This window comes from Chlorocebus sabaeus, chromosome 19 (genome assembly GCF_047675955.1).
Source record: "Chlorocebus sabaeus isolate Y175 chromosome 19, mChlSab1.0.hap1, whole genome shotgun sequence".
In the NCBI taxonomy this organism is placed as follows: domain Eukaryota; kingdom Metazoa; phylum Chordata; class Mammalia; order Primates; family Cercopithecidae; genus Chlorocebus; species Chlorocebus sabaeus.
This window is the reverse complement of record NC_132922.1, coordinates 4,110,269-4,136,029: the sequence shown is the minus strand read 5'-3', so window position 1 is coordinate 4,136,029 and position 25,761 is coordinate 4,110,269. Positions and strand designations below refer to the sequence as shown.

General features: G+C 52.8%; 1 protein-coding gene and 1 pseudogene across 1 annotated transcript in view; both read right to left on the bottom strand.

Moving 5' to 3' along the window:
- Nucleotides 1–2,098: 2,098 nt before the first annotated feature.
- LOC103223506 (uncharacterized) lies at nucleotides 2,099–4,318 on the bottom strand (annotated as a pseudogene).
- Nucleotides 2,099–25,761, bottom strand: part of CERK (ceramide kinase) — a 57,705-nt gene continuing 34,042 nt past the window's right edge. The window contains exons 6-13 of the mRNA XM_073006584.1: nucleotides 25,452–25,597; nucleotides 19,202–19,276; nucleotides 16,878–17,030; nucleotides 12,470–12,575; nucleotides 10,700–10,776; nucleotides 9,334–9,539; nucleotides 7,845–8,053; nucleotides 2,099–4,925 (exon numbers count right to left, since the gene is read on the bottom strand). Of these exons, the coding sequence (XP_072862685.1) occupies nucleotides 4,853–4,925; nucleotides 7,845–8,053; nucleotides 9,334–9,539; nucleotides 10,700–10,776; nucleotides 12,470–12,575; nucleotides 16,878–17,030; nucleotides 19,202–19,276; nucleotides 25,452–25,597 (1,045 nt within the window). The 3' untranslated portion in view covers nucleotides 2,099–4,852. The remainder of the gene's footprint in view (nucleotides 4,926–7,844; nucleotides 8,054–9,333; nucleotides 9,540–10,699; nucleotides 10,777–12,469; nucleotides 12,576–16,877; nucleotides 17,031–19,201; nucleotides 19,277–25,451; nucleotides 25,598–25,761) is intronic.

Here is a 25,761-nt window from a genome sequence, read left to right as displayed (position 1 = left end):
AGCTGGACCATGCATGATTGTAAAGAAGACCCTCGGCTGTTACTATTTGTAAATGATGTGATGACAGAAAACCCCCAAATTCACAGGTAAATTATCATAATAGGAGTGTGGAAGTTGCTGGTACAAAATGAGTCAGGGGAGGCCGTGAAGAAGCTCTCGCAGGCCTGCCTGTAGCACAGCTCACCCCAGGACCCTCGGGACTGCGACGAGGGCGCCCACCCAGCGACAGCCACTCCCGCGGTGAACGGTACTGCCTCGTGCCAGGAGCTGTTGCGACCTGTGAACTTTGTTCTAGAGCAGCTTACGTGGACTTCTTTGCCTTTTAAAGTGTCGCCTTTATTCCGAACACCCCCCAAAATGCCTACCGGCGTAGCATGCATATCCCGACTGCAATCCCTTTGCTGTTCCTGAATAAACTCTTTCTTAGGAGAGCTCTCTGATGTCACTTTAGGTTGACGGGAGGCAAGGTTTCTGGATATAACCTAACACATAAAAAACAATTGTGGCGGGCAGATCATGAGGTCAGGAGTTTGAGATCAGCCTGGACAACATGGGGAAACCCCATCTCTACTGAAGATACAAAAAACTAGCTGAGTGTGGTGGCACGCACCTATAATGCCAGCTACTCGGGAGGCTGGGGCAGGAGAATCGCTTGAACCCCGGAGGCGGAGGTTGCAGGGAGCCGAGATCGCATCATTGCACTCCAGCCTGCGCGACAGGGCGAGACTCCGTCTCAAAACAAACAAACAAAAAATTGCATTTCTATGCAAAACAAAACAAATTTTAAGACAGCCTCAAAGGCCAGGTGTGGTGGCTCACACCTGTAATCCCAGTGCTTTGGGAGGCCAAGATGGGAGGATCTCTTGAGGCCAGGAGTTTGAGACCAGGCTGGGCAACATGGTGAGACCTTGTCTCTATAAAACATTAATGGAAAAAAAAAAAAAAAAGCCTCAAAATATGAACTTTTGGCTGGGCGCAGTAGCTCACTCCTGTAATCCCAGCAGTTTAGAAGGCTGAGGCAGGAGGATTGCTTGAGCCCAGGAATTCAAGACCAGCCTGGGCAACAGAGTGAGACCCTGTGTCTAGAAAAAATTTTTAAAAATATAGCCAGGCATGGTGTTGCATGCCTGTAGTCCCAGCTACTCAGGAGGCTGAGGTGGGATCGCTTCAGTCCAAGAGACTGAGGTTACCGTGAGCCGTGATCATGCCGCTGCACTCCAGCCTAAGCAACTGAACGAGACATTGTTTACAAAAATGAAAAACAAGTTTTAGGAATAAATCTAAAAATTTAAAGACTTTCATGGAAAAACTATAAAATAATTGAAAGACATGAATGAGGATCTATATAAATGGAAATAATGTCATGTTCATGGACTGGAAAAGTCAGTTTCACGATGCAAATGTCCTTTTAAAGGTCCTCAAATACAAATGCAAATGCCCTCTGAAACATGTGGAGAGGCCGGGCGCGGTGGCTCACGCCCGTAATCCCAGCACTTTGGGAGGCCGAGGCGGGCAGTTCACAAGGTCAGGAGATCGTGACCATCCTGGCTAACACGGTGAAACCCCGTCTCTGCTAAAAATACAAAAAAAATTAGCTGGGCGAGGTGGCGGGTGCCTGTAGTCCCAGCTACTCAGGAGGCTGAGGCAGGAGAATGGCGTGAACCTGGGAGGCGGAGCTTGCAGTGAGCTGAGTTCACGCCACTGCACTCTAACCTGGGCGACAGAGCGAGACTTTGTCTCAAAAAATAAATAAACAAACAAACAATAAACGTGTGGAGTGAAAGAAGTAAGTTACAGAAGACAACACGTTTCCTTTGGCTAAAGAGCAAAACCTGCATAACTAGACTCGCTGTTGGGGATACAGCCATGGACAGAGGCAGGAAGGGCTTAGCGTGAAATGGGAGCGCCCTCCGAGGGGGAGCAGGGGGCCTCCAGAGCAGGGCACAGAAGGCTTTAGGGCGGTGTTCGGTTTCCTGGCATAGGTGGTGGTGACACCTTGGTTCATTTTATTCTTGTTCTTTAAATTGTGTGTGTTTTCATAAAAAATATTCTGCTTTGAAAATAACAGGTATGTGTAAAGGAAAGAAAGCAAGCCAAGTCTGCCCAAGTAACTTTATTTGTGTCTTCTCAAACAGTTCAGATCAAATAATGCCATTTTCTAATCTTGAAACCAGCAAGATTGGAAAGAGAATGAGGCCATCGTTTCACTCAGACTTTTGCACTTACTCAGGATTGTATATTCAGGAACAAAGTCAAGCCCTGCCCTCAGAGGCAGGCTCCGCCCGGCCTCACTTCTTAATTAGAATAAACTAGAATCAGGTCCATTGCTAACTGCTAATTGTTTTGCACCAGGGAGCCACAAAGGAAGCTAAAACTAACCTTTCTAAGTTATCCTAAGTTTTCACTATCTAACCAGCACTTCTGATTTTTTTTTTCCTTAAAACTCCGAAGTACAGGTGTTGTATGTCTGCTGCATCTGAAAGGCTCCCCAGAAATCAGAGCCCATCAAGCGGGAATGTCTGGGCAGTCGCCCCATCCTGTGCGCAGACAGCAAAGGGCTCCTGGCGGGTGTCAGACACACGGTACCGCAACAGCAGTCCCGAGGCCTGAGATTCTCCATGTCAGCAGGTGGCTGGCGAATATCACCAAAGCCACTCAGGAACCGGCCATACGGAATGGCTGGGTTTCTTATCAAACATAAAATGCTTCCTCTTTGGCCTGGACTGTTTTGCTAAAATTGTTAGTGGGTTTTAGGGCAGGCCAGTGTATGGGAAACTGTTGTTTTTTTTTTTTTTTTTTTTTTTTGGGATGGAGTCTCACTCCGTTACCTAGGCTGGAGTGCAGTGGCATAATCTTGGCTCACTGCAACCTCCACCTCCTGGGTTCAAGCGATTCTCCTGCCTCAGTGTCCCTAGTAGCCGGGATTACAGGCATGCGCCAACATGTCCTGCTTTGTTTTGTATTTTTAGTAGAGACGGGGTTTCACCATGTTGGCCAGGCTGGTCTCGAACTCCTGACCTTAGGTGATCCACCTGCCTCGGCCTCCCAAAGTGCTGGGATTACAGGTGTGAGCCACCGCGCCCGGCCAGGAAACATTTACCAGGGACAATAAAGGCTAAGAAGAACCTTTTGGGGAAACTTTGTGAGGAGCACAATTCCAGAGGGCCCACAGCAGCCACAGCCTCGTGGCGTGACACCAGGCACACTGCCGGCGGCACAGACTGCTGGGCACAGGCAGGCACAGCCAGTCTGGAAGAGTAGCCCGTCTTAAATCTTTGGTTTCTTTCCAACCAGGAGCAAACATTGGTAGAAAGAGCCAGGGCATATTTACTCTTTACACCCAGATTTTTCATTCAACCATTCATTATTAAACCATTCGGCTTGCACAGTGATCTCTGATAATGCGGTCCATAAAGATCACCATTAAAGCTGCCCTTTCACCTGACCTGGGTGGGACTCAACGAGGAAATGAGAAGTTTCCTGTGTGCTTCAAAACATAAATCAATGCCACGACATTCGGAAAATGGATGCTGCCTGTGAAATGTGAAATCACTAAGGCAACCTCTGCAAAACCCGCCCAGCAGCATGAGGAGCGGTGTCTACAGCGCGCTCCAAACGGCCGCGGCCCCGCTCCTTACAGATCAAAGTTTAAGCCGCATATTCTCATATTTCAAACAAAACTAAGTTACAGACATCATCTACACGGGCACGGATACACACGAAACAAGGACGTGGCACACAACTGAGGGGTGCCCTGGGGAGGGGGCAGGAATGCGTTTCGGGAAGAATCCTCTGGTGGCCGGAGCCCTCACGCTTCAGAGGAAACCAGCGAGCCATCATGGCTTTGAGACAAAAGACAGACATCCGAGGCGCAGTTGACACTATTCTGGCTTAAAAGACAAGATGTTCAATAAATAGAACTCGGCGTGAAGAAAAGACAAGAACAAATCTGGACCACGTGTACAGACTTCAGGGCCTGCATCAGAGGAATCCCGCCGGAGTCCAGGAACGGCCCCTCCTCCGCGGATGGCCAGCTTCCTCCCGACTGCCCCCCTGGCCGGCTGTGTTAAGCGCTTCGCGTTGATAGAAAGCAGTGGTATCTGACATTTTAACAGTAACAAATTTGGCGGTGCTTTACACAGCGCCAGCTTCCAGAGCGTATCATCTGTGCTCCCAGAACAGACGCCACGGTCGGGCTCCCAGCCGGATTGTCTTAGCCACGCCGCCGTGATGAGGCAGGTGTGGAGGCCCCAGCAGCCTTCCCGGCGCTGGTGTGGAGGCCCCTCCCGCGAGCACCTGAAGCAGGGCCACGTTGCATTGCAGTTGCACAGTATTGTAAGGATCAAGCAGCGATGTCCTAACCCTAAACTAAGAGGAAGGTGAAATGAAGGCAAAGAGAATCAACCACTTCCCAAAACTTGGCCACAAACCATTACAGAGTAAGTCCCACAAAGTGGATCAAAGTGACCCACTGCTACCTCAGGGCCAGATGGTGTGACCTGCGTGGAAATCATATCATGTCCCTAAAATTATTGCAACAGAGCCACTAACGGGCCATTTTCTAAACTATACTGTTGACATTGTTAAAACCTAAGAGGCCAGTGCCCCCAAGTCAGCAGCTGCATCCGCTGACAGTAAGTGGCGTGGGCTGCAACCCGCAGATGCGTGCGGAACTGAAAATGCCAAATATGTACACAAAATTGTTGACAAAAGGGTTTTCTTCTAAAATCAAGATTTAACTATCAAAAATAAATTTCTACATTTAAATGTATATATCAACATAATTGGTCTGTAATAATTCTCTTAAATAGTTTCCACACTTTTCCCAGTTCGAGAGCAGAACGTCGGCTTCTCAGCTGTGCGAGTCGGGCTTCAGATTCTCTTCAATTCCTCGTGCAAAGAGTCGAACCAGCTGGCAGTGGACTCTGCAGAGACAAGCGGCCACGTGTAAACCCCAGGTGTCCCTCACTCAAAGCCGGCCTGAGCCCCACTCCTGGACCACATGTATCCCTCACTCAAAGCCAGCCTGAGCCGCACTCCTGGACCACATGTATCCCTCACTCAGAGCTGGCCCTGAGCCCCACTCCTGGACAAGGGCTGCAGTGGGGGCCCACCCCGCATGGAACGGTCAGACGTTACCGTGGGCTGCGGGAGTCTAGCCCACAATGATGGGTCCTGGGAGTGGAGTAATTCACTTAGACTCCCAGGATGCCGAGTTTGTAAAGGGGTGCCAGTGGCCAGGTGGGAAATCTGGGCATTAGTAGACCTAACTCGGACTCCAGCACCCCCATGGAAAGCAGAGCGCCTGCTCCAGTGTGTGCCCACTCTACCCACCCACCCACCCGCCCACCTCCACTTCCTCCGCAGTCCTGAGTGCGCAGGGCGTGTGAGGAGTCTGTGTGGGGCAACTCCGTGTGTGTACGAGATGTGTGAGGAATGGTTAGATAAGAGAGACAGGTGGCCCATCGCCAGCAAGAGCCTTCGGGCTTGAGAAGCCAGTCGGGAGTTCCTGGAGGTCCCCTGCCCAGGGGCTCGGTGGCCACAGTGAGTCCCTGGGTGAGTTCCATCTTCCCACACAGGACAGCTCTGTTTATTTCATTTATTAATGATATCACAGCCTCCTCAGACATATTTCAGTAACCTAAACCCCTTCATTAAGTGACAGGCTGGGGCAGGGTGCAGTGGCTCACGCCTGTAATCCCAGCACTTTGGGAGGTCCAGGCGGGCAGATCACCTGAGGTCAGGAGTTCGAGACCAGCCTGGCCACCATGGTGAAACCCTGTCTCTACTAAAAATACAAGAATTAGCCGGGTGAGGTGGCAGGCGCCCGTAATCCCAGCTACTTGGGAGGCTGAGGCAGGAGAATTGCTTGAACCTGGGAGGCGGAGGTTGCAGTGAGCCGAGACCTCGCCACTGCACTCCAGCCTCGAGCCAACAAGAGCAAAACTCTGTCTCAAAAAAATAAAAATAAATAAATAAATAAGTGACAGGCTGTTTCCATGGAGCTGAGCTCACACATACACAAATTATATTTTTAAAAGTGGTGTGCTGCTCAAGGCATAACAGTATTTATTAAGATAGACAGGACGTATTTCAAGAATGCCTGTCCTAATTTTCAAATTATTTCTTTAACAAATACATATACCAATATTAAAAATAATTCCACTTCCCAAACTTGTAAAATGAGTTGACAGAGGAAAGTCCCTGTGCACGGCTGCCTGGGGTGGTGGATGTTCCTGGGACTTTCCGACGGCCGCCTGCCATCGCCACCCTGACAGAAAGAAAGGGGGCGTGTGGACCTGGGTCTGGGGAGGGGCAGAGGCCTCCTCCTCCCTTCGGTTTGTTTGGATGCGAATGGGAGAAGCTTTCTGAGAGCCGCAGCTGGCTGGCTGGGGAGTCACTGAAAGTGGGGAGCTGTCCACAGAGATGCATGCATGCTCTTACATGCTGTGACTTAAAGCGCCCAAGGGCCATCGGACACCCAGCTTTTGGTGCAGACGAGCGTGGGCCTGCTGACCAGCCTGCCATCGCTCTCACGCGAGCCACGCTCTGTTAACAAGTGTCCAGCTGGGCTTCCTTGAAGGAGGCCGAGCTCTTACCAAGATCTGCCAGCAGTTCAGAATCCGCCTAGAGCTGTACAGTTCCCCAGTCGCATGTAATTTGCACGCCCACACCTAATTCAATGGCCTTTTGAAAAAATCAGCTTGCTTGTTACTGTCTTTCTATGGAGAAACAATTTTCTTTGCACTCAAATTCCATCTGGTAATGTGATATATTACAGATTTCCAAATACAATGGGCCCCAGTGGGTGTGGGGAGGACACGGCTTCCCACCCTCCGCCCAGCCAGCCAGAGGAGGGGCGTGGCACCTGCCCCAGGGAGACGGAACATCCGTGTCTGGCCACACCTGCCTCCCCCAGGCTGCGTGGCCTCCAGCACACAGCATCCCTCTGGGGCTCCTCCCTCCTTCCCATCCTGGGGGTGACCTTCCCAGCCCTGCTGCCTCCTGCTCCTCCATGGACAGAGCACCTGCACTTGGTGACTGACCGTGGCCCTTGAGGGCGACGGTTCCCTGGTGGATTCGGTGGACAAAGGACTGCCTGTAAAGGCAGTTTCCTTTGTTTGCCTTTTAAAATTTTTTTGAGGGCCCCCACTGCAGCCCTTGTCCAGGAGTGGCGCTCAGGGCCAGCTTTGAGTGAGGGACACATAGGATTTACTGCAGCCCCTGTCCAGGAGTGGGGCTCAGGCCAGCTTTGAGGGAGCTCTCTCACCAAGGCTGGAGTGCAGTGGCAGAGTCTCAGCTCACTGCAACCTCTGCCTCCTGGGTTCAAGCGATTCTCCTACCTCAGCCTCCCAAGTAGCTGGGACTACAGGCGCGCACCATCACGTCCGGCTAATTTTTTTTTTGTATTTTTAGTAGAGACGGGGTTTCACCATGTTGGCCAGGCTGGTTTTGAACTCCTGATCTCAAGTGATCTGCCCACCTCGGCCTCCCACCTTCTGAATTATTCAGGAGAAGAGAGAGAATGCCAGGGCAAAGAGCCAGTGCCAGCCTGGAGCACAGGGTGTGGAAGAGGAAAAGATGAAATGGAGGGGCCTCAAACACCCATGAAAATTATCTGCAAAACAAAACGCTGCGGACTCGGCGCCCCGGCAGCTTTCCGGAATGTGGGTAATGGCATCTCATTTGATATTTGACGTAGGGAAAGAAAAATGCATTTACAAAACATTCTTCCGTTTTGTGTTATAAAGTCCCGGGGAACCCCCCACCCCGGGTGGGGCAGCCTGTGACGGACACCTCAGGGCTCACGGGGCTGGCGCTGGTGGCTGGAGGACCCCACGCACCTGACCTCGATGGCGGGGCTGTGCAGGACCTCCCCGTCGCAGTTCCAGGAGCTGTTGGAGACGGCGCAGCAGCAGGACGGGTGGCTGCTGCAGATGTGCCCAAAGCGCTTCTTCCCCTCCTCCTTGAGGTCACTGTCCTCGTCCTCCACGTGCTTCGATGTAAACTGGAATTTCTTGACGCGATAAACTTCAACAAAAGTGAAGTCAAACTACCAAGAAACAGTGAGAGGGATGACTCAGCTCTAAACGTCATCCGGGTGGGGCAGCAGGAAACCCCAGGCCAACAGCCAGTTCTCTCGGGCCTTGGTGCACACACGGCCCTTCTTGGAGGGTGCAGCCGCTTGTGCGGGCCCCTGGGGTTCCCTTTCTGGGTGACCTGATGGCTCGGAGATGAAGGGAAACCTGGCACCCACCTTCCGCGGCGCCCACCGTCCCCGGCGCCCACCTTCCCCGGCGCCCACCTTCCCCGGCACTTGTCAGAATGACCTCTAATGCTTTTAGAAACCACAGCTTATCTACAATGATGAACACTTTTAACAGAATTCTGATAGTTAATTAGCAGTGATTTATAGAATTCTGTCTTCTCTTTTTAACAAGCGCTACTTAAAAAGCCACATAAAAATAGCATGAGACTAGATCTTAAATAGAACTTAAGTAAAAAAAGAAATATGACTAAATTTGGAGACTGTGACCAAAAGTTCCGCTTCTCCCAACATGACTAGACTTAGGTCTTCCTCTGTGTGGGCCGCAGAAAGCTGGGGCAGAAGGGCCCGAACAGAACCCGCTTCTGGGAACCTAAAGAGCCTATTTTAAGTGGCCTTCAAGGGCCACTTACATCTTTACTGTATCGCTTTGTTCTGTTTTTAACAGGAAGAGAAACAACAGTTGTATTTTAAACATTCATAACTCTTAGTTTCTGTGCTCAAATAAATGTGTGTGTGTGTATATATGTATATATGTGTATATATGTATATGTGTGTACATATGTGTATATATATATGTGTGTGTGTGTGTGTGTGTGTATGAGATGGAATCTCACTCTGTCACCCAGGCTGGAGGGCAGTGGTGCAATCTCAGCTCACTGTAGCCTCCATCTCCTGGGTTCAAGCGATTCTCATGCCTCAGCCTCCCGAGTAGCTGGGATTACAGGCGCCACCACCACACCCGGCTCATTTTTGTACTTTTAGTAGAGATGGGTTTCATCATGTTACCCAGGATGGTTTCAAACTCCTGACCTCAGGTGATACACCTGCCTCAGCCTCCCAAAGTGCTGAGATTGCAGGCGTGAGCCACCGCATTAAATTTATCTCTTTAAATGAAATTTTACAGAGTAGTTGTAACCAGGAGTTTAAAGTTTGTGAAATTATAAGAAAAATTTGCCTTTCCTTCCCTTGAATTAAATAATGAATTCCTACAACACATAAACCAGGGATTGCCGGACCATACATTACTCGCCAATGGAGGTTCCATGCAAAAGCACCCCACTTACCTGGTCCTGCTGGTTGGTGTGCCTGATGAGAAATCTCAGGAAATTGAACCTGGAGCATTTCCGGATGAGGATGAGGTCAGAAGACCCATCTCCCAAGTGGGCAAATGGGGAGAGGCCCCTAGGGCTCCGGCGACAAGCACAGGACATGTTTGTGGCGTTGATGGCCAGAAACTTCCCACAGACGACTTGCCACTCCTCCACGTCCTCTGAAGCAGAAAGAACCACGGAGACGTCACAGTTCCAGTGGCACTGGGCAGCACCCTGCACCAGGATGGTGGGAGGCCATCCGGGCTCTCACCTGGTCATGCATTTAGCAGACACTTCATGCAACCGCCTCTTCAGCTCAACACCAAAAACATCCACCACGGAACTGTCCGCTCCCCACAGGAAGGGGTACCCAAAGGGTCCCCTCCCGGAAGACAGGACTCTTGTCCCTCTCCTTACTTGGTGACTTGTGGACAATTTCGAACAAGGGTCAGCAAACCACGGCTATGTGTCAAATCTGGCCCGCCGCTCATCTGTGTGTGGCCTGAGAGCTAAGAATGCTTTTCACGTTTCTAAATAGTTGAAAAAGGTCTGGCACGGTGGCTCACGCCTGTCATCCCAGCACTTTGGGAGCCTGAGGCGGGTGGATCACCTGAGGTCAGGAGTTAGAGACCAGCCTGGCCAACATGGTGAAAACCCGTGTCTCCTAAAAATACAAAAATTAGCCGGGCGTGGTGGCGCGTGCCTGTAGTCCCAGCTACTAGGGAGGCTGAGGCAGGAGAATGGCTTGAACTCGGGAAGTGGAGGCTGCAGTGAGCCGAGATTGTGCCCCTGCACTGTAGCCTGGGCGACAAGAGTGAAACTCCATCAAAAAAAAAAAAGAGAGAGAGAGAAAGAGAAAAAAATCAAAAGAAAAATACTTTGTGACGTGGAAATTCTACGAAACTGAAATTTCAGTGTCCATAAATAAAGTTTCATTGGCAGATGGCCACACCCACTCACTGTCCACTGCCTAGGCTGCGTCTGCTGGAGAGAGACTGTGGGTGCCAGGGCCTGAGGTGGTCACCAGCAAGCCCTCAATGGGAAGTCTGCTGCCCCACATTCTAGAGCACCAGGACAGGAGTCCAGACTCAGCACCACTACAGCGATTCAGAAAGGGCAACGGGGACTTTCACAAAACCTGCTGCCCTACACAGTCGTACACGGCAAGTGGCAGTGACCTGATGATGCCTGGGACTAAGGAGAAATGGATTCCTGGTGCCAGACAGGAAAAAGGAAAAGCAAAGGTGGGCGGGGAGAAGAGGCAGTGCCCTGAGAGAGGACAGAAAGCAACACGCCAGCACACACAGTGACAACACTGAGCCTGTGTCTTAGCAATTACCTGCAGCTTCCAAACCGTACAGCGCCTTCTTCTGCTCCTCCTCCAGCTGCTGCTTGCTTTGCCTGCAAACAAAGCATCTGAAAGACAAGAATATCATCACCTTTTAAATATGGAGCTGCAGGTGCAGTGCGTATGCTTGACACATACAGATGTATTTACATTCTTTTCACATACGAAAAAGTTCCATTTCAAAGGCTTAACTAAAAATATTTTTTGGCATATTAATTAGAGGTTTCAGAATGAGACCTACTTTTAAAATGACACATTCACCATGTCCTTCTCTAAAAGGTTTGGACATGAGGAGAAGCACAGCATGAGGACGCTGAGGTGCCACCTGGAGTCTCTGCCTGGCCCTGCAGCTGACATAGCCTGGCTGGGAGAAAGGACCCAGGCACTGGTTCCTCCCGTGGACTCCTGGGATGAGGACTCATTGACTTTCAGATAACAAATCATACAGGGCTTATCTGTTCCAGTCAATAACAAGCAAATAACTCAGAACCATCGGCTTACAACTTAGTCATTCGTCTGGCAATCCTGCTGGTCTTGGGGGCTGCTGGATTCACACTGTCAAGCAGGACAAGTGTGTGCACGGGTGGAAATCGCTATCAGCCGCCGAGTTCTTTAATGCAGTGACGCAAACAGCATCTGCCTCTAAATATTCTCATTTTACGGTCTCAAATTCTTCACTTAAAAAAGAAAAGGAGCTAGGAGAAGGAGGTTCTGAAGTCTGCATGACTTGAAAGGACAAAGTGAGTGTCCTTCACAAAGGCGCAGCTGTCCCCACAGCCCCGTGTCCTCAGCCCCAGGCAGAGCAGAGACGGGATGACCATTCAGGCACCCTCCATGGTGCCGCTAGTGAGGTCATGCGGCCTGGGACAACGACGTTTAGATTTATTTAAGGTTCTATTTATACTAGTAGGATATTACTGAGTACACTGTGTGGGGGTGGGGGGTGGGGATACACCAGGTGAGAGGAGTCACTGCTTGTTCATTCACGTATACACCATTGCAGAGCCTGCACTGGCCAAACCGGGAGAGCACAGCGTGCTCAGCTATGGTTGACTCCACTCAGCCTCCGCTCCCTGGTGGGACACCTCTCTCCCTTTGCATCGCCTCTCCCTGGGCGGCTGCCCTGGCTCTGCCCCCTAACCCCTGGCACCAGCCCTTGTCGCCAGCTCAAGCCTTCTTGCTGAGGGTCCCCTGCCTTCCCGTGGGGTTGAGGGCGTGCCTGGCCTGGGCTCTGCTTACTGTAGAGTGGGCTCCTGCCTTGGAGCACGGGGCTAACATGGGTGAGAGTCTCAGCCAGGGGTGCGGACAGGAGGGTCGCTGCTGAGAGCACACACTCCAGCCAGCTCTGCCAACAGTCCTGCCACCAGCGCCCTGCACGTGCTCGGTCACCGAGAAGGCATCTGCCATCCTTTCCTGCCTGCATTTTTCCTCCATCAGGCCCCCGCAGGGTGCAAAGGGAACCCCAGCAGGGGCAGACCCTGTGCTCGGCCCCCACTCCAACAGTGGGTGTGGGACCCTCCCCCAGAGTCCTCATCCCTGGCACAGAAGCAGCTGCGTGCGCAGGCCACGAGGACAGAGATGGGGACAGCAAGCCCTATGCACGCCTAGGCCATCGTGGGCATCAATAGGCATCGTGTCTCTGGGCACGCTGCGTCCAGCACCCTCCGCCACATTTGGAAAATGCTTCCGCATTCACCTTCCTAATCGTTCTGCTTTATTTCCCGTCATTTGCAAGAGAAACACACAAAAAAATGCACTTACCCTGCCCGGCAGGGTTTCCCATCCCTTGGAGATCCCACCGTGTGTTGTGCAGGGAGGAAGGACACTGTCCCTTCATAGCAGTGGTGGGAGAGAAAGGTCTTTAAACCTGGAAACAGAGCGCAGCGAAGAAAAAACGTCCACAAGGGTCTTTGCTCGGTGAGGATGCTGTGCTGGGCAGTGTCAGAAACTGCATCTGCCTAAACTGTCTGCCGGAGGGAGAGGCCAGGCCTGCTTCAGGCAATGTCACCACTGAGGGCAGTGGCAGGATCTCTACCCTCCCGCGGGACAACAGCACGTCTAGTCATGGTGCTGGCGCCTTCTGACACCCACTGATGCTGGGACAGTCAGGGCTCTGGCCACTGTCGACGCCAGCAAAGCAGGGCCTTTGCCATCAGCCACCTCATGTAGACTCGATGATGTGGCCTGTGGCTCCAGTGGCTCAGGGTCATCCCCTCCACCCCTTCATGAGGGTTGGCGATGCCCCCACCTGCCCCAGGGCGTGGCCCCCACTGGGGTCAGCCACAGCCCCTGTGACGTCCTAAAGAGCTCAGGACAGAGGCCAGGGCCGCTGCCACCCAAAGTCTGGGGCCGCCCTCCAGGCAAATGTGTGTGCTGTCCATAGGCTGCTGCAGCCTGGCACCCGGGGCTGTCTGCGAAACACCACCCAGCAGGATAGCAGGGACTGGGCAGGAGGCAGGAGGGGGGCCCTGGGGTGCCGTAGGCCACACCAGGAACCAGGCCATGTCCTGAGTGTCTCAGGGCGACATCATTCCTCCGTGTCTGATGCTGGGGCTGGTGCTGCCCTGTATGACATCTGGGGTGGCAGTGACAGCCTGCAGGGAGCCCACCCCCAACCTTACCCCGACACACAGAGGCCTCCATCCTCCCCACACATCCCCGCGCGCAGACGGCAAGCCCACAGCCAGTGTGCACCGCCCGGGTGGGGGAAGCTGCCGGCGAGAGCGGTCTGGCTCCCAGGACATCTGTGTGCCTGAAACTCAGCTCCCAACTGTCCCCAGGACGGCCCTGCCTGTGGGTCTTGGACCTGGCATGGGCCAGGTGCCTGGAATGCACTCAGCAGGCGGGCCCTTCCAGGCTGCAGCTCTGCCTCCCTGCATGGTGGCTCTGGCCTCTCTCCCTGCTCCTCCCATGGGGGTCCCACAAGGACATCGTGTCCACGGCCCTGGGAGGAGGCCGACCCACCAGTCAGCAACCTTCCAAGTCAGCTCCCCGCTCAAGTGCAGGGCGCTGGGGGGCAGCTGCCTCATCACCCAGATGCAGCCTACAGGGTGGCGCCTCACTGGCTTCTGACGTCCCGGTTTCTGTCTGCCCCTAGATGGGTCCCCAGATGTCCTACGGCACCTAAAACTCCACTTGGCTCAAGAGTGTGTCATTTCCACAGGCTCATTCTCCTTCAGTGCCCTCTGTACTGCCCCAGAACAGCCGGACACTGTCCGCCTCACAGCCACTGAACCCAAACCCACCTTCTTGAAAGCATCTCAGGCCCTGTGGCCAGGATGGGGATCCCGAGACCCGGGAGGCACCTCCTGCCTTGGGGCTCTCATCCTGGTGGGAGGGACAGAGCTGCAGCCACTGCCTGCGGTGATGTGCTGAGGGCCAAGGGAGGGCCAGGCATGCAGGGGGCTGCCTGCCACCCCACCCCAGCAGGCAGGGACAGGGAGGGGGCGTCCCAGGGGCCTTGCTGGGCAGAGCCACACTGGGCTCAACAAAGGGCAGTTGGGCGAATGGCACAACCCAAACTGCTTCCTAAAATTCTCACGGCTTCTCTCATTTTCTCGGTATTACCTTTCTTAATAAGTCTTAGATAAATACCTAACTTTTCCATTTCTTAGGTTTTAATTTTCAAGCCACACTAGTTTTTTAATTTCATTAGATCTTTTTAAGCTTCGTAAAGTTTGCCAAATTACTATTTCTTTCTCTCATAAGGAAAGGGTTAAGATTTCAGTATTAGGAATTACTCGATTTGATACAGATGTATCTGAAAGCGAACTGCAAAGAGCTGGGAAAGTCGACTGGGCAGCGAGAATGGCACACCGCACGGTCTACATATTCTTCTTTTCTTTTCTCTTCTTTTCTTTTTTTCTTTTCTTTTGAGACTGGGTCTGGCTCTGTCGCCCCAGCTGGAGTGCAGTGGCCCAATCTCTGCTCACTGCGGCCTCTACTATCTGTGCTCAAGGGCTCCTCTTGCCTCAGCATCCTGAGTAACTGGGGTGCCCGGCTAATTCTGTTTTTCATTTCTGTGGAAATGGGGTCTCATATGTCGCCCAGGCTAAAATTCTACTTTTCTTTTTTCTGAGACAGAGTCTCGCTCTGTTGCCCAGGCTGAAGTGTAGTGGCACGATCTTGGCTCACTGCAGCCTCTGCCTCCCAGGTTCAAGCGATTCTCCTGCCTCAGCCCCCTGAGGATCTGGGACTATAGGCACGCACCACCATGCCTGGCTTGTTTTGTATTTTTAGTAGAGATGAGGTTTCTCCATGTTGGCCAGGCTGGTCTTGAACTCCTGACCTCACGTGATCCACCTGCCTCGACCTCCCAAAGTGCTGGGATTACAGGCGTGAGCCACTGCCCCTGGCCAATTCTATGTATTTTTAAAGTTCTCCTTTTCCAGCATTTAAAAGCTGCTGATGTTGCACCCACTGCCTGACGCATGCAGACTGCAACTCTTGTGTCTGAGCTCGAACCAGCCTTCATTTCTGGTTCATTCTAAGCTCTGTGGTTGGGCAACAGGTTACCACCATCTGGCCCGAGGCCCTAGCGCAGCCCCGGGAGCCTGGGGGACCTGTGTGTTCCGAGGCCCACCCGGACCTGCCATGGTGGATGCTCTGGGTTCTTCCCTGCAGCCTGGGTTCTTCCAAGCCCTCCAGAGGATGCTGGTGCCCACCACAGTCTGAGGACCTCTGGGCTCAAGGAAGAGTGAGGCAGGATAAGGGCAACCTCTCTGTGCCTGTTTTCTCAGCGATGCAGGAGTACCTGCTGGGGCGAGAAGAGCACTGTGCAGAATGAAAGTTTTTAGGCTTCAGGGGAGCGCGGTGTGGCATTCGCTCACGCTTGTCCTTCTCTGTGCCCGCCGCGGCCTAGCCGTAGGAAGGCAGAATCTTGCCTGTTTTGTTCATGGACACATCCCTGCATCAAACACCAGGCCCGGCATAAAGGAGGGGCTCAGTAAATACGTGCTGAGTGAGTGTATTTCACTTACATGGCTAGCTACGGTGTAACTCCAACAAAACCACGAAACCTCAACGAATGAAGTAAAGGAGACTTGCGCCTGAAGTTACGGACAAGCTTCCGCACAGATATCCCAGGCTGAATTTCTGCACAAAGTTCTTGCCACTTTGACTAATAAGCTCAGAGTGATTATAAAACTATTGTTTTCCAGGTCGGGCATGGTGGCTCACGGTTATAATCCCAGCACTTTGGGAGGCCGAGGTGGGCAGATTGCTTGAGCTCAGGAGTTTGAGACCAGCCTGGGCAACAGGGCAAAACCCTGTCTCTACAAAAATATACAAAAAAAAAAGAAAAAAATTAGCTGGTCAAGGTGGCGTGTGCCTGTAGTCCCAATTACTCGGGAGGCCGAGGTGGGAGAATCGCTTGAGCCCGGGAGATTAAGGCTGCAGTGAAGTGTGATCGTGCCACTGCACTCCAGCCCGAGTGACAGAGGGAGGCTGTGTCTCAAAAAAAAAATTTTTTTTTTTTTTTTGAGACGGAGTCTCGTTCTGTCACCCGGGCTGGAGTGCAGTGGCCGGATCTCAGCTCACTGCAAGCTCCACCTCCCGGGTTTATGCCATTCTCCTGCCTCAGCCTCCCGAGTAGCTGGGACTACAGGCACCCGCCACTTTGCCCAGCTAGTTTTTTGTATTTTTTAGTAGAGACGGGGTTTCACCATATTAGCCAGGATGGTCTCGATCCCCTGACCTTGTGATCCGCCTGTCTCGGCCTCCCAAAGTGCTGGGATTACAGGCTTGAGCCACCGCGCCCAGCCAAAATTTTTTAAATCTATTTTAAAAAACTATTTTTTTCCAGTTAACACTTCCACTTGACCTGTGTGGGGCAGCCTCTGTCACCTGCCTACCAGATGTGAGAGGCTGGTGGCCTGGCGTCTCGGGGTTCCAGCATCTGGGGCTCTGGAGTAAACTTCGTCTGTCATGGTGTCTATCCTGTGGCTTACGCCTGGGTCCAGGGGGCAGGATCTGGTTCAGAGCAATCCAGGTTCCAGTCCAGACCCTGCCACATTCTGGCCACGGCACATTTCATGAGACCCTTAGCTTCCTGTCTGTAAGCAGGTGGGGGCCCACCTCTGACGGTGCTTCGTGGATTCTGTCAGGTAACGTCTGTGAAGGCAGCAGAGGCACGACCAGTGGAGGGCAAATCTGCATGATTCTGAGTTACCTGAAAAGTCGTATCTGGCAAGACCCAACCATCGTTTCTTCTCACTGTCCTTGATGATGTCCCCGTAGAAGCCATAGCCCAGCAGGGACACGGAGTAGCGGAGGAGTGTGCTGTTGTGGTGGACGGAGGACACATCCATGGCCAGCGAGTCCCCTGCGGGAGAGAACAGCCGTGAGGGAAGACAGCCCGCTCTGGCCCTGCCCCATCCACTCCATCCCCTTCAACAGCACTTTGCAAACACGGGAGTTACGTTTAAAAAGTGTGAAACAAACACAAGGCATTCAATGCAAGGATTCTCTCTCTTGGGGTATTGGATGCCATATTTTTTATTCAAATGGCTGAACTTCACTCAAATTTCTAAAACAGGCTTGGGGAGCTGTCCTGTGGGGACTGAACAAGAGCATATCCATGAGGCTCATGAAATGTCATTAACTGAAAGGATGGTGGTTTGAGAATGAAGAAAAAGCACATGGCATTTTAAAACACAAAATCAAGCCAAGCGCAGTGGTTCACACCTGTAATCCCAACACTTGGGGAGGCCGAGGCGGGCAGATCACCTGATGTCAGGAGTTCCAGACCAGCCCGGCCAAAATGGTGAAACCTTGTCTCTACTAAAATACATAAATTAGTCAGGCATGGTGGCATGTGCCTGTAATCCCAGCTAGTGGGGAGTCTGAGGCAGGAGAATCACTTGAACCTGGGAGGTGGAGGTTGCAGTGAGCCGAGATCACGCCACTGTACTCCAGCCTGGGCCACGGAGTGAGACTCTGTGTGAAAAAATAAATAAAATAGGCCAGGTGCGGTGGCTCACACCTGTAATCCCAGCACTTTGGGAGGCTGAGGTGGGTGGATCACCTGAGGTCAGGAGTTCGAGACCAGCCTGGCCAACATGGTGAAACCCTGTCTCTACTAAAAATACAAAATGAGCTGGGCATGGTGGCAGACACCGGTAATCACAGCTACTTGGGAGGCTGAGGCAGGAGAATCGCTTGAACCCGGGAGGTAGAGGTTGCAGTGAGCCAAGATCACGCCACTGCACTCTAGCCTGGGCAATAAGAGCGAAACTCTGTCTCAAAGTAAAATAAAGTAAAATAGAATAAAATAAAATAAAACGTAAAATCAGAAGTAGGCCGGGCACAGTGACTCACGCCTATAATCCCAGCACTTTGGGAGGCCAAGGTGAGAGGATCACTTGACCCCAGGAGTTTGAGACACAGGGAGAACCCGTCTCTACCAAAAAACCACAAAAATTGGCCAGGTGTAGTGATACACTTCTGTAATCCCAGCTACTTAGGAGACTGAGGTGGGAGGAACGCTTGAGTTCTGGAGGTGGAGGCTGCAGTGAGTCAAAATCATGCCACTGTACTCCAGCCTGGGTGACAGAGTAAGACCCTGTCTCAAAGAAAAAAAAATTCTGACCAGGCGCTGTGGCTCATGCCTGTAATCCCAGCACTTGGGAAGGCCGAGGTGGGTGGATCACCTGAGGTCTGGAGTTCGAGACCAGCCTGACCAATATGGCGAAACCCCATCCCTACTAAAAGTACAAAATGAGCTGAATGTGGTGGTGGGAGCCTGTAATACCAGCTACTCGAGAGGCTGACGCAGGAGAATTGCTTGAACCTGGGAAGCGGAAGTTGCAGTGAGCCAAGATAGCGCCATTGCACTCCAGCCTGGGTGACAACTGGGAAACTCCGTCTCACAAAAAAATTAAAAAAAAATAAAAAATTCTAACTGGCTATTTTAAAATACACAATTTCTGTGACTTCAGGTGAGACACAGTAACCCTGTCTACTGGGATGAGGAACAGGTGAGGGCACTAAAGATCTGTCCTGCCGGAGCCCACCATGCTGAGTGCCATGGGAAGCCCCTTTTGCTCTTCCTGACCAGGGCTATGCGTCCTGGACTGAAGCCTCCAGGCCTCACAAAGGCATGCGTTCCACTTCCGGCAGCCCAGGCACAGCTGCCCACGCCCACTGCCATGGGCACCACCACAGGATGTGGGCGGCTTCCGAGCCTCGGGGCAGCAGCCTCTGGAAGGGGAACTGAGCAAGAGTCAGGTGAGCTGAGTGAGGGCATCGCACATGTGGTGGATTCTGTGGGAAAGAACTCCACCCACACTGGGCCTGCCCCCAGGATGGCCGTCCTGACGAGATGGCCTCAGAGCTGGGTGCTGAGTGGGATCACAGTGCAGCGAACAGAGCAGGGGACACAGCATGACCCACATTCCAGGACCGGACAGCAGTGGCTGGAACATGCGACGGGGACAGGCCTGGGGCACAGAAGGCCCGGCTGCCACCGTGCGCATGTGCAGAGGAGGGGCTTACCAACAACAATGTGCAGTGCTGAGGTTTCTGCGTCGCTGGTGCCCACGGTGGAGTAACACACGCAGTCTGTTGACCCTGTAAAGGGAAAAAGAAGGTCTTGAATATCATCAGAATAACTGAGAATTGTAATCGCCTCCCAATTCAGTGAGTGGTACCTCACTCCTTTCCTTCCGTGGCCCTAGAGTCAACACTAACGAATAAATAGAATTTACCTACAAAATGAATGTGGAAAATACTAGCGTTGATTCCTCAAGAATATCGAGATTGGGCTGGGCAGTGGCTCACGCCTGTAATTCCAGCACTTTGAGAGGCCGAGGTGGGCAGATGACTTGAGGTCAGGAGATCGAGACCAGCCTGGCCAACATGGTGAAACTCTGACTCTACTAAAAATACAAAAATTAGCCAGGAGTGGTAGCATGCATCTGTAATCCCAGCTCCTCGGGAGGCTGAAGCAGGAGAATCATTTGATCTCGGGAGGCAAAGGCTGCAGTGAGTCAAGATCACACCACTGCACTCCAGCCTGGGCGACAGAGTGAGACTTCGTCTCAAAAAAATTTAAAAAAAAAAAAAAAGGAGCCAAAAAGTAAACAAACAAAAAAAAAGTATAAACGAACGTTTAAGATTATAGATATAACTTTTTTTTTTTTTTTTTTCCTGAGACGGAGTCTCACTCTGTGGCCCAGGCTGGAGTGCAGTGGTGTGATCTCAGCTCACTGCAACCTCCGCCTCCCAGGTTCAAGCAATTGTCCTGCCTCAGCCTCCTGAGGAGCTGGGATTACAGGCATGCGCCACCACGCCTGGATAACTTTTGTATTCTTAGTAGAGACGGGGTTTCACCATGATGGCTGGTCTCAAACTCCTGACCTTGTGATCCGCCTGCCTTGGCCTCCCAAAGTGCTGGGATTACAGGCGTGAGCCACCCACCGCACCTGGCCCTCGTAAACTTTTGAAGCGGCTGGATGCGGCGAAGGTCACATACGGCCATCACTTGAGATCTTAATACTAGGACAGGCAGCTCGGGTCCCTGCTTCAGTCTGACGTTCGCCGTGGACAGGGCCAGCTGCGGTTTATGTATCTTTTTATCCTGGGCTTCATTGGCTCAGATGAAAGGCAAGTTGCAGCTGCCCCAGCTGATCACACGGCCTTCCCTCTAAGGACCAAGCTCAAAAGAATGATCTGCATCCACAATCACCACCCACGCCTGTGGGAGTAGCTATGCTGGCCCTCAGCATTCCCCACACAGCTGAGTACAGCAGTTCCTCATCCACCCGGCCAGCACTGCTGCCACCCGAGTAACGACCAACCACACGCTCCCATTCACACGGGAAGGACCGGGCTCCAGGGAGGTTGCTCCCAGCACACGCGCGTCATCTCCTTGAGCCTCTCTGTGCCTCAGGTCATTAGCAGGCAATGCTGGCTGAAGTGACGAGCAGCAGATGCAGTCACAGGCTAACGGGACCGAATGAATGGCGGTCTCTTCTTCCTACAGATGTGCTCATGCACTTATATGAATACGTATGTGGAAGAGACTTGGAAGACAGAATATGCTAGATCAGGTTGCAAAGCAGCTGGAGCCATGCCCTTCAGATGCTCCAGTGACATCTGTCTCAACACCCTCTAGATCCCAGGACCCCCACCCCCACCTGCCCCTTCTGCCCCCAGCCAGCAAGACAAGCAGTGACCTCTGCACCTTCTAGGGGCTGGAACCCTGGAGCATGAGTGAGTTCAGGTACCTGCTGCCACCACTGGCCGTGCATGTCCAGACGGCCTCCCCCACAGGGTCTGTGGCTGTCATGTCTCACTCACAACTGTTGTGCCCCCCGGCTAGTCCTCGGGTTGCCATGGCAACCGTTACAGGGTCACCCTTGGGTGCCTCCCTCACCCTTACTCCTCCACGCAAGGCGATGCTGCGGCTCAGAGACTCCACACAGCCCCCCACCAGCTACACCCCGGAGACTCAGAGCCCCCTGCCGTCCAAGCCACTGGCATTCTCACCGGGGCCCACGTGCTCTTAGGACCAAATGCAGAGAGCGGCATCAGAGCAGAGTCAGACGCCACCCGCTGCGGAACCACCGCCTCCAAGACCTCCTGCTGCGTGGCTGAGTGGAACTCGGCATCTCCCTCGGGCCCTGCCGGGCCCCTCCCTCCCCACCCCCAGCCACACTGGCTTCCTTGTCCCGAGCACCCCCAGCTCCCCCCACCTGCTGCCCTCTGCACCAGCTGACTCCAGGCCTACGCCCCTCACCTGTCACCTCTCAGAAAGGCCTCCTGGGCACCCATGGAAAGGGGCCACAAAGAGACCCTGCCCCCGAACCCTCCCCCGAGTGGCGTTTGCTACACTGTGCACCCACCCTGGGAAAGGCTTTTATGCTCACATTTGGTGGGGTGCCTGCCATCCTCTCCTGGGGCAGAGGCCACAGCCAAGGTCTAGAGGAGGGCAGGGCACACAGCAGTACCCTCACCCGGACCACAGGGCAGGGCACACAGCAGTACCTCCACCCTGACCATGGCGAAGTGCAGCCTGCATCCCCACGAGCACTCCTGAGCCGCAGGTCTCAGCTCCTGAGGTTGTTTTGGATTTTAAGAGCTGAAGGTTTTAGGGCTTAGTGCTGCCACTGGCAAATGGTGACAAAAGACAGGTTTCTTACAAACAAGGTAAGAACCATACAGCATAGATGAGAATGCAGAAAAACAGAATTCATGGAATCCAGAGTGCACCACATACAAAGTTAAAAGACCAAAACCTAATCTGGAAAAGAGTTGTAAGACACAAAAACCAATGAAGGGCAAATAACATATAAACAATGTTACGGACAATTAGAAAGTGACAGGCCGGGCATGGTGGCTCACGCCTGTAATCCTAGCACTTTGGGAGGCCGAGGTGGGCAGATCACGAGGTCAGGCGTTCAAGACTAGCCTGGCCAACATGGTGAAACCCTGTCTCTACTAAAAATATAAAAATTAGCTGGGCACAATGGCAGGCGCCTGTAATCGCAGCTACTGGGGAGGCTGAGGCCGGAGAATTGCTTGAACCTGGGAGGCGGAGGTTGCAGTGAGCTGAGATCATGCCCCTGCACTTCAGCCTGGGTAAAAGAGCAAGACTCTATCTCAAAAAAAAAAAAAAAAAAAAGTGACAATGCCCTCTTGCTTCCGCATGGAAACAAGCGAGGGAAAGGTAGTTTACAAAAGCACACAATGCAAACAGCAAGAAGACCTGTGAAAACAGTGTGGCCTCATGCATAATGAAAGAAATACAAATAAACAGAGTACATAAAGATAGTGAATAAGGCAGCATACTCAGCCTATCAGATGGGATAAAAGTTAAACCACAGACAAACCTCCAGGCTGCGCCAGGCTCGGGAAAACTCCCCCTCCCAGCCCCGTGGGTGGCCTTCATGGGAGAATTAAGTGGGCCCAGAGACTCCACGTCAAGGGATGTCCACAAGGAAATGATGACCTGGAGCCTCTGAGAGCCACACATGTGAAGGGGTCAGGGTCCTTCATGAGTGTGGAAGATGCAGAGAGAGTACGGAAAGAAGGATGGGAGTGAGGGCCTGGGGCGAAGATGGCAGGAGACAGAGCCTTGATCTCACTCAGGCACACGTGGCCTTAGGGAGACACAGTGCAAGGCCGCCAACTTTGGTTGTCTGGGTCATTCAAAGAATCGGAACGGGCTGGGTGCGGTGGCTCATGCTTGTAATCCCAGCACCTTGGGAGGCCAAGGCAGGCAGATCACTTGAGGTCAGGAGTTTGAGACCACCCTGGCCAATACAGCAAAACCCTGTCTCTACTAAAAATACAAAATTAGCCAGGCATGGTGGTACACACTTGTAGTCTCAGCTACTCAGGAGGCTGAGGCAGGAGACTCGCTTAAGCCCAGGAGGCAGAGGTTGCAGTGAGCCGAGATAGCACCACTGCACTCCAGCCTGGACGACCGGGTGAGACTGATTCAAAGAAACAAACAAACAAACAAACAAACACGAAGAACTGGAAGGCCACTTGAACCGGCGCCAGCCAGCAAGACAAGTGGTGACTGGCCAGGCATGGTGGTGCACGCCTGTAATCCTAGCACTTTGGGAGGCAGAGGCTGGTGGATCATTTGAGTCCAGGAGTTTGAGACCAGCCTGGGCAACATGGCGAAACCCCATCTCTACAAAAATGTGAAAAAAAATGAGCCGAGTGTGGTGGTGCACGCCTGTGGTCCCAGCTACTTGGGAGGCTGAGGCAAGAGGATCACTTGAGCCTGGGGCAGTCTAGGCTGCAGTGCACTCGATCACACCAGTACACTCCAAACTAGGTGACAGAGTGAGACCCAGTCTCAAACAAAAAGACAAGCCGTGATCTCTGCACCTTCAGGGCCCGGGAGCCTGGAGCATGTGTGTGAACATAGAACTCGACCTGACACAGCTGTGCTCAGTCTCAACAGACATCTAAGAGAGCCTCTCGGTGCCAGGGCTGGGTGCCCCACCGAGGACACACCACTGAAAGCAAGCGCCCCGCCTTCGGAGCAGACAGACATCAGCCAGGGCCCAGGAGCCCTCCTGAGCCGTCCACTCTGGCCAGCTGTTCTGCTCTCCCCACTCCTCACTGCCTGGCAGGAACCGAGACGTCGGTGGCACACAGGAGGCCTGAGAAGGATGAGAAGAAATCCAGCAGAGGCTCCGCCGAGATCCAGCGGGACATTTCTACAATGCTTTGGTTTAACTGAGAGACTTGTTATGAGAAGGGGTGCTGAGAGCTTTTTCTCTATTGAGCTATTTCTTTTTTTTGAGATGGAGTCTCGCTCTGTCACCCAGGCTGGAGTGCAGTGGCATGATCTCGGCTCATTGCAACCTCCGCCTCTCGGGTTCAAGCGAGTCTCCTGCCTCAGCCTCCTATGTATGTATTGAGCTATTTCTAAAGAACGATTTCTCCCCTTCGTGTCTCCTAGCCAGGAGCTGGGCTGTTATCAGATAGGACTCTTCTCAGGCGAGTGGCATTCTTCTAAAACTCATCAGGCGATATTACGAAAAATTCCTCTCTATAAATAACCGCACCCCACCTTCCCCAAAAGCCAAAGGGAAGGGGTCCTCACCAGACGATCATCCTTTCCTATATGCTTAAAACCGTGACCTTCGTCAACTTGTTGCTAACAATTATTAGTAATTCATGAGATATTATGCTAACACAAATCCCCCTAAAAATGAGTCTTGATATTGAAAACATCCGCAATGTCACCATCTATGGGCAACACTTTGCCTCACACCGTTATTCACAAGCTCTGTCATTAAGAAGGAGTAACAGCTTAAGTTTAAAGGATGACTCCTTCAAGTAAACACTGGCCCACAATGTCACCTGTTGGAGGCAGGTTAGGGTTGCGAACAGCACGCACAGAGAAGGTGGCTCGGGGACTCTGTCCCTCGTGAGGGCTGGCCTTTCCCTTGCTTTGCAGCAAAGTGGGCTCTAAGCCTCCAACTCTTGCTCCCATCTGGTGACCTTATGACCTCACCCCCAGTGCTCCTGTTTTCATTCATAAAACGGGAATGACTGCGGTGCTCATGTCCCAGAGCTATGACCAGAGTGAAAGTATGCACTGTGCCGCCACCCTTGGGGTCAGACACAAGGCCAGAAAGGACAGAGGCACCTCGTCCCCCGGCAGGTCATTCGCAAAGCCTGCAACTCACCACACTCAGGCCCTCACCTTGACTTAGCTTAACGCCGTGATTTTTCAAAGAACAATCACAGAAGGATGTGCTTCCCAGAAGGATGTTGAATGGACCAAGCCAAACCAGCACTTCAGGACACAGCCCAGCTGCTCCCAGGCTTAACCAGGACCTGCCCTTGGTTCCACCCCCACCTTTCCTGCTCAGTCTCCTCCCAACTCCCCAGCCTGACTCCTTCTGCCCACACCCACCCCTAACTCCCAGTTCCTTCAGGTCCAGAAGTCACTTCTTCCAGAACGCACCCCTGCCGACCTACCTACCTGCTCTGGGCACCGCGGGCTTCCCCACTCCAGGATGCGCCCCCGGCGGCAGGATTCTCCTGCCTTGCGAGAAGCACCCTTCGGGGGAGTCAGGCAACTTTCCACAAGTGTCTATTTCATTGGGGTCATACTCTCAACGATGTCGCCCCAAGAATGGCCCTAATGGTAGGAAATCTGTATGAACTAAACTGAGTATAATTGGGTGAAGTGTCCGAGGTGGCTGCTCGTGCAGAACAATTCCTAAGGACGGGAATGAAGAGAACAGAGAATGCCAGGCCGGCTCCGTACCCGCGGGAATGATTCCGATCCGGAGGCTGCTGGGGACCAGCACGGCCCGGGGGTGGTTCTGGTCGACCCCAGCGCTCCTCTGTGTCCTCCCAATCAGACCGTGCAGCACCTCGCTGAACATGCCATCTCCGCCGACACACACGATGCTGCAGGAGGAACACAGCTGGTCAGGACTCCTGCAGGTGCGGCCCTCTGAGCACAGCAGGCCTGAGGCATCCAGCTTCAGGAGGGGCAGCCTGCGTACCTGGCCCTTGGCAGGTGTCTGGGACCGTGGCTCCTGAAATGTCCCTAAGTGATAAGGTCATGCCTC